General features: G+C 41.3%; 1 protein-coding gene across 2 annotated transcripts in view; it reads left to right on the plus strand.

Annotated features, from left to right (window-relative positions):
• dnm1a (dynamin 1a) overlaps positions 1-7081 on the plus strand; it is a 58318-nt gene extending 51237 nt beyond the window's left edge. Inside the window, exons 16-22 of one of the 2 annotated variants that reach the window (XM_042395966.1) lie at positions 1-67; positions 780-891; positions 1151-1165; positions 1670-1840; positions 1972-2213; positions 2827-3027; positions 5413-7081. The exon at positions 1-67 is cut by the window's left edge and continues 43 nt beyond it. In XM_042395966.1, coding sequence (XP_042251900.1) covers positions 1-67; positions 780-891; positions 1151-1165; positions 1670-1840; positions 1972-2213; positions 2827-3027; positions 5413-5443 — 839 coding nt within the window. In that variant the 3' untranslated portion in view covers positions 5444-7081. The remainder of the gene's footprint in view (positions 68-779; positions 892-1150; positions 1166-1669; positions 1841-1971; positions 2214-2826; positions 3028-5412) is intronic. The other variant, XM_042395965.1, reaches the window with a different exon arrangement.
• The last annotated feature ends 1863 nt before the right edge of the window (positions 7082-8944 follow it).

Below are 8944 nucleotides of genomic sequence, written 5' to 3' on the forward strand. Positions count from 1 at the left end.
TGCGGGATGTAGAGAAAGGCTTCATGTCCAGCAAGCATATCTTTGCCCTCTTCAACACCGAGCAGAGGTTGTTTTTTTTTATCATACACACTTACACGCAGACACACACTATTAAACACATAGTAAAACTGTGTTTCATCCTGACTCCCATTCAATACTCAGACCTCAGACAAATGCAGATTGTACAGAAACAGGCGTTGTACTATATTTAATTAGTTTTTTGTATAGGGATAAGTATATAATGAACTTATGCATTTACAGCTTAAGCTAGTTTGCAATGATGGTCTTTAGATGGGCTTTTAAAATACATAAAACCCACCAGTAAAGTACATATGAAACTGCACAAGACTCAATAATACATATGCACACATTACAACATGAAACTCAACAACAAAGTACATACAAAGCAGCAGAAAACACATACAACTCACAAACAAACATACCGTAAAGGTTTCACAAAACCACAAGTACCAGATCACTCAGGACTATATGAAAAACTGTTTCAGTTTGAAAATGTTGAAAATTGTTCCCAGTCATGATCCAGTTTGAGTTCTGTTAGTAAAGACTTACGCATGTTGATCCCCGGAACAAAAGGGCACCTTACTATTCCCAGTAGACGCACCTCGTGTTACTGAGCCAGAAACCCTGCGAGGAACCAGCAGGTCACTGAGTACCTGAGGAGTCTGCTTATTTAGACATTTATAGATGAGTTTAAGCTTAGCAAATTAAATAAAATTATCAATACTTAAACGATACTGAACAACATTGTGTGTCCACAGGAATGTGTATAAGGACTACCGTCAGCTGGAGTTGGCCTGTGAGAGTCAGGAAGACGTTGATGCGTGGAAGGCCTCCTTCCTCAGAGCTGGAGTTTATCCCGAACGTGTCACGGTAAGATTTTTTCAAAGCCTTTGTTTCTAGCATGCGTATATATGTATATAAGGTAAGGTTAGGAAATTTATTGAGTTGATATTTCTCATATATGAAACCAAATGCAAAACACAACTTCACTTTAAATAAAAAGTTGTTCTCCATCAGTTGTTCAGATTGTTGTGGTGATGTTTATTTGGAGTCTATTTTAATGTTGTCATGTCTCACATGTGATATCTGTCCCCTTTCAATGTTTCTTCGTTGCTGTTTGACCTTGTAGGATAAGGAAGGAAAGGTACGTTATTTTGGTCTGCATCGTGCCATTTCATCATTCTATCTTTTATGTAAAGTCCCTCCCCCCTTAGTCTATTGATTACTATCTTACAGTTCTAGCTGGAAGTTATCAATCAGTAGTTATTCAGTGTTACTAGCAGAACCAGGAAGTTGATACAGTATTACTACTACTACTACTACTACTAATAATAATAATTGTCATGATATAATAAATAGCATATAACATATAAAGCAAATAAAAGCCAAATAAATATAAATGAAAATGCTTTACTTGTTACAAAGCAGTCACACAATAAATACTGTAGACATAGTGTGTGTAGTAGTTTCCATTTATTTTAGTGTGTGTCAGTTTGAGAAAGAGCAGAAACCAGTAAAAAAAAAAAGTCAGTTTTACTCTATTATTCTCCTCCATTCAGTTTTATCTTCTCTGTTTTATCTCTATAGTCTCTATAACTCTTTCTCACTGAAGCTAAAACTGTCCACCTTCCCTCATACGTCTCTACAGAGTGAAGGCGGTGATGAAAATGGCTCTGACAGCTTCATGCACAGCATGGACCCGCAGCTGGAGCGGCAGGTGGAGACCATTCGCAACCTGGTCGACTCGTACATGGCCATCGTCAACAAGACCGTCCGTGACTTGATGCCCAAGACCATCATGCACCTGATGATTAACAATGTGAGTCATCATCATGCAGAGCAGCAGTGTTAATGTTAAATGTGACACGAAAAGGCAAAATGACCAGAAAAGTGTCATTTCTTTCAGATTTAAACCAGATTCAAACCATTTCTGTCTCTGTGTGTGTCCAGACTAAGGAGTTCATTAACGCCGAGCTGCTGGCTCAGCTGTACTCGTGCGCCGACCAGAACACGCTGATGGAGGAATCTCAGGAGCAGGCCCAGCACCGTGATGAGATGCTGAGGATGTACCACGCCCTGCGAGAGGCCCTCAGCATCATCGGTGACATCAGCATGTCTACTGTAACCACCGCCATGCCGCCACCCGTTGACGACTCCTGGCTGCAGGTGCAGCGCAGCGGCTCCGGGGGAAGGTAAGGAATAACGGGAATGACGGGGCAAAGAAAGAGCTTCATAGGAGGTTTGAGCTAGGCTTAAGCTAATTATTTATTTATTTTTATTGACTATCAAGTAAATATGAGTATTGCGTATCACCAATATCATACTGGATGTTGTATTTTTGTTTATATTGTTCAGTATTTTCTCTTTTTCATCCATCTTTTCTCTATACTACAGCTGCTCAGGGTCAACTGGGAACACTTCAGGTTCCCAGTTCGCTGTATCTGGATCAAATTTGTTGTGCTTGCTCACAAGTACATTAAAATTGAATTTCCTGGTCAACAACTCCCCATAATTAACCCATGGGGGACAAGAATCCTGTGTTTTGCTCCATCTCAATTGTATTTTCACATGCATTTTCTAAACTCTCACAGGCGTGTTTGTCCTAATTTTGAGCCAAGGTGGATGTGTAATGGATTGTTGAATCAAATGTTATAAGTTAACATGGAGGAGATGAGAGACTTATTAAGTGATGCAAAGAAAATGGCAAGACAAAAAGGTGTGGAAGATGGTGTAAGAGGATGGGAAGGACAGCATTGAGCACATGATGTGTTTGAGATCTCACTAATGTTTCTTCTCCTCCTCTAGGTCTCCAGCCACCAGTCCAACTCCCAACCGCAGGGCTCCACCGGGACCCCCTGCCCGCCCAGGCTCTCGCGGGCCTCCGCCTGGGCCTCCTGCCGGAGGACCCCCTGTCCCATCTCGCCCAGGGGCTTCTCCGGACCCTTACAGCGGGCCCCCGCCCACTGTGCCCTCTCGGCCTAACCGCGCACCCCCAAGCGTGCCTAGGTGAGTGAAAACACGAGTGTTCTTCCAAACAAACAACCCTTCGTCGGACATTGACATCCAAACCGTAGCTTATAATATCACATATGACAAGTGTGGATACTCTCTGTTACTAAGGGGGATGTGAAGACACCTGGATGAGGGGATAAAGGAGGTAAATCAAAGTTAAGAGCTCTGGTGTGATAGAAGATAGAAAAAATAGACCATTAGATATATAGAGATCCCTAAATAGACGGATAGACAGTGATATAACTATCATGATCAGTGGATTACTTTCCTCTTTTTCACTTGATTTGGGTAAACAGCCTTTATGTAGACTTGTCGGTACCTTTCTGCCACCACTCTGAACTTTCAACACGCTGTCAATCATCACCAACACACAAGGGCAGCTAACAATTCACTTTTCATCGCTCACACCCACCTCACCACCACTGTCCTCATTTGTTAGATTCTTGTGTTTTAGAAAGTAAGCCAGTGCCTGGAATGAGGGTTAAGAATGAGCTGAAGAAATGCGGCGCTTCCTCTCTGTTATTCATTAACTGTATCCGCCCTCGCACCTGTACAGTTTGCCTCGTGTTTGCATGTGTTTTTTCAGCTAGCTAACCTTTTTAACCCGGACCGATTCATTGTCAGAGTAGCAGCTTGCCTCTTTTACTGTCACATTACTGAGCACAGCTCTCACTGGCAATTCCAGCATCATAATTAGATGTAGGAGTATCTTAAAATCCTCACCAATGGTCGTCTGATGAGCTGTGGTCGTCTCCATCCAAATCCTCACATTCTGGTCTGTCCTAAGTGAGAGCTGAGCACACGTGACGTCGGTCATTTCCTGCGCTGTAACTGTTTGCACTCCTTTTCTCTTCCCCTCTTCATCCCCTCTCTCCCTCGCCACACCTCTGTCCCGCACATGACTACGCTTCCTTTTACAGAATTACTATCACTGACCAATGAGGAATAACGTTTCTGGTACGTTGGGGGTACTGTCCGCCATCATCATCATCACCATCATCACTATCATCACCTTCCTTCTTTCTCTTTCTCTCAGAAGGCATCGTTTCACCGCATGCCATTATCTTTTTTCTTTTTTTTTCTTCTCAGAGCGCTGCATGGGCAAACACACTCCCAGTTCAGAGGGTGTGTGTGTTTGCATCAGTGTGTTTGGAGTTGATGCTAATTTGTTTATTGAAGGGGATACCAGTATGTCAGAATGGGAAAATGTCTTGGGAAGGAGGAACAGCAGCAATGGGTTACAAAGGCCTCAACTTAAACATCCAAAACTTTTAAGAGTATTGGTTTTGTGTCAGTGTTGTACGTGATGTATATAAACCATGACATCCAGCCCATCCCTATGTGTCTGATGTTGTCCCTCAGAGTCATGGTATCTGTCAATATCACCGTTCAGTATGGAGTTTAGCGAGTATGCAGATACTTCTTTACCACTGCTGGTGATTTAAGAGCAGTTTTAGCTTGTTCCACCTTTTTTTTTGGCTAAATATCTTTATTGGTCTTTAACTTTAGATGAACAAACACACACATGTAAGGGCAAATTATTATTCTGGACAAGAACTCCTACACAGTAGATTTTAAAAAACACCCCCAACTAAAAACAGATCATTAAATACAAAAAAATATATGCCAACTTGTTCTACAGGTTGCATGCTTATGATCTACACACAGATACTCCCCTTTCAGACTGTTTCAGTGAAGTTTTTAGAAGCCTGAACAGATAAAACTATCTAGTATTTCACAAAAAAAAACATTTAATGGAGAAACATTAAAAAAAAGTAAAAAAGTAATAGTTTGACATTTTGAGAAATACAGTATGCTTCTTCACTTTTTTTGCAGAGAATTAGAGGAAAAGATTGATTCCACTATTCCACTTTTCCTTTAAACTTTCTGTATATGCTTATCTGTTAATCATCATGTGACCCCTTAGATTTATCTTGTGACCCCCAAATTGGGAACCATTGTTCTGGAGGATGACTGTTAATAGTCATTTCTAAAATCTTCAATAATAGCCTGTTTTGTTGCTTAAATGTTATTTCTACCACTTTTTAACATAGCGTTGTCCTGTAGCATCATCAGCTTCATAAATAAGTATAATAAGTATAAATCAGTATAAGTGCATGCTTCTATACGTAGGAACAGTCAGATATGGAGTAATACTGGCCATGTTAAGTGAGCCTGATATCTCCGTGATGTTGGTTGTATTTTTGGGTTCCCTCCATGTGTTATCTCATGATATAAGTGGTCGTCTTTGTGAATGAGGGTACAGTATTTCTGTGGCCTGTTTAAGTATGAACCTGGAGTGTCACTGAAGACAAAGAACACTAATCCATCCTGTTCCCGTTCCTCTCTTGTGTATCTGTTTATGTGTGTCCCCGGCAGTCGGAGACCCCCACCTTCTCCAACCCACTAGACCTCTGAGCTCCTCCCTCCCTCCTCAGTCCCACCCGTCCGTCCCACCCTCCGGAACGTGAGGCCAAGGACAACAGCGCCACCTTCCTGTCGTTTTCTGCTGCGCCCGACCTGAGCCGGGCTCCCTCCTCCTGCTCCTACTCGTCCCCCTTACAACAAGCCACGTCTCTCTTTCTCTCCCCTCCTCCCTCCGTCCCTCCCTCCCTCCACTCCCACACCCCTCTGTTTCACACAGAGATGCAGAATACTTGAAACACACCTGCATGACTAACATACGAACACTGCACTGCACACTGCACCCTCACAATTTAAAGAAACTATGTAGAGAATATAACATGATTGATAAGAAACAAATTGGTGAGTGTATGCGCACATGTGCATGCACACACACACCTGCTTACATGAATACATAAATATATATATATGTGTATATATATATATATATATATACAGTATATACATATATATATACTGTTAAACCTAAGGGGGGAGACATTTAAGCATGACACTTTGCCTGAGTATTACATTACATTAAACTATATCTCAGCATTTCTAATAGGTAGTCTGGCAGCTGATTGACTTATTTTTTCTCTAATTAACATTTGTTTTATCTTATGTTCTTTGTTTTTTCTTGTCTTTCTGGTTCATTTACTTGTTATATAAAGGAATACTTCACTAAAAATGTTATTTTTGTATCACAGACTCACTCTGTGTAGCCTGGCATGCTCGAAAAAAAAGAATCAAATGACTTCAATTCACACGAAGCAGCAAAACAATTAATGTTAATGACAAACACTTAAGTTCAGTTATTTTGGTGACGATACATGTTTTTATGACGTACCGAGCGACTGGATACCAGAGTCTTGGATTATGCTGCATGAGTTTGATTACTTTGTTTTTGTAAAAAAACACTCAGTGAAGCTCTGCTCTCTGTGTGAAGTCATGTTTTTTTTTTTTTCTTATCAGTATTTCAGGCCGTGAGGTGAAAGTAACAGATACAAAACCTGGGTGAAATATTCCTTTAAGGCAGGTGATGCATTACCGAGCCAAGCTGGACTGGACTGGATATTGCATCTTTGAAACTCTGTGTTTATTTTACTGTTGTATTCGGATGTTGATCTGTAACTTGGGGGGGGGGGTCCCCGAAATGACAGGCGAGGACACACTTTAATCACATTCAGTCTTGTGTGAGTCTAGCATGCTTTTGTACTTGAGAACTACACACACACACACACACACACACACACACACACACACACAGGTTTATCTTAGAATTAACAGCAGCTATTCTGAGCTGTAGATAAATCATTTCTGGTGTCTCCTCACTTTTATGATTTCGGGGTCTCTCTTTTCACTTGTTCGTCCTGCCACGTACGTAAGGTTTTCTTTTATTTTCTCTCTATTTCCACCGAACAGCCGGCCAACCAAAGGCGGGCCCTCTCGCCCTGAGAGCCCCCTGCCACCATTCGACTCTTAGAAGAACCCCCCCCCCCCCTCCGCCACTCCTTCTTTTTTTCCTATTTCCATAACTACAACCTCTTCCAAAACTCACCCCACACCAGCACTATGAAACAGACTGCTGCCCCATCCATCTGTCACTCACTCAGCTCACTTTAGCTCCGCATGAGGGAGGAGAGGGCTTGAGCCAAATAGTTGGGTGGGGTGGGGGTGGGGGGGGGGGGGTGGGGGGGTGGGGGGGGAGAAAGGATCGCCTGCAGACTCCTCACCCTCATATCTCTGGACAGACAGAGGCTGCTACTCTTCATCCTGCCTTTCCCTCCTCCTCCTCCTCCTCTTTCTCCCTCCTGCAATAGGACAGACGGAGCAATTATCTGAGAGGCTTTCTTGATTTTTTTTTTTTTTTTTTTTTTTTGCCTGCATAACAATTGTTCACCTGACTGTAATCACTAATCACAACCACCTCTCAAAAAACACTGTTGTCTGTGCTTCCACAGAACCTATGCAACAAAGAAAGTGGTTTCCCAATCTTTTTTTTATCTTTTTTTTTTACCAAAAGAGGCGCCTCCCATGGCACTTTTCCTCCTCTCCTTATCACTGAAATGTTCTCATTTATGAAACTGCGTAACCTTATCAAGGCGGGATTTAAATAGAAAGTGCAATATATAGGATGTCCTACAGCTGTCTACATGTCACACAATAGTCAAGAGTAGATTTTTAAAATGAGAGGAAGGGAACCCGTAGCCTGGGTCGCACCCCGATGGCGCCTTATGCATCCTTTTTATTCAGAGGGAATGAGGTCCCTTATGGGAAAGGTTTTGAATATTTTGAGTGTTTCTAAGTCATCAAAATTCTTGATATACTGACAGGAAAACATGCATAATTTTATCCTGGTTGATGATCTGCCATTTCTTATCTGTTTTTTTTTTTTTCCCCTCCCCTCTTTTTTTTTCTTTCTTCCCTCTCTCAGTGGTCACGGGGGTGAGTGAGAACATGAAAACAGCCACAGTCTATGCATAAAAACTACCCCTCACATTGCAGTTTTGAGAGTCTGTGAACCCACCTCTTCTGTCAGTGTGGCGTGTTGTATTTTGAAACCCCCCCCACAAAACAACCCACCAGCCACAAAAAACACCCATCATCTCTGTACCTCAATTGATGTCATTCTATCCACTTAAAAAAAAAAAGACAAAAAAAAAACATCTGAAACACTTCAGTGACCCCCTTGTGCATCTTAGAACTCCACAGCCGCAAATCAAACACAACAAAGCATACTCTACTTATTATTGAACAGTAAATAGTTTATTATGGACATATCTTAATGTGTTATTATGTATATGTGTGGTGCATCTTATGGGACTCGTACTTCCACTTGTCTAGAGAATTTAGTCTGCAATGTATGAGATTTCTGACTATTTAAATTATTATGGATAAATGAGTATGTGTAAAAGGAAATATTTTAAAAACACACAAAAAATATATAACTCATATGGATATTGGCAGGTTGTTTGATACTTTAGCTCTTAGCAGAGAGAGGGTTTTTTGTTTTTCATGTCTCTCTCTGTGTGTGTGTATGTAGAAGAGCAGGGAGGGACAGTGTGAATGTTTGAACTCCTGCAGTAAACCTGGGTCCTGCATCTTGTTCAAACTGCTGTGGATGGAACGATGACTTTACCCTGCAGGACTGCTGTGCTTTGTCAACACATTAAAAACTGCAGCGTACTGAAAGGAGTTTCCTCTTTGTCTTCTTTTTCTCATTATGTCCGGTAAACATTAAGCACCGCAGCTACACTGGATCTGATCAGGGAGGAGAAGTGGGGCATTTCAATACAGCTTTTTGCAAGGATCAGTAATTAGAGTCATACGTTTATAATCACAAATACAGTACAAAGTATAATTTTGTTCATGGTTAGAGAAAGTGTTTAATTTACCTTTAAATAACTGTATTAAAAACTCTTAAAAGTATGTCTACTCTTTTAATTTCAAAAGTTTAACTGCTGGACTCAAGATGTCTCCTACTTTGCTGAAACTGGACCATGATTGG

This window comes from Thunnus maccoyii, chromosome 19 (genome assembly GCF_910596095.1).
Source record: "Thunnus maccoyii chromosome 19, fThuMac1.1, whole genome shotgun sequence".
Taxonomy (NCBI): Eukaryota; Metazoa; Chordata; class Actinopteri; order Scombriformes; family Scombridae; genus Thunnus; species Thunnus maccoyii.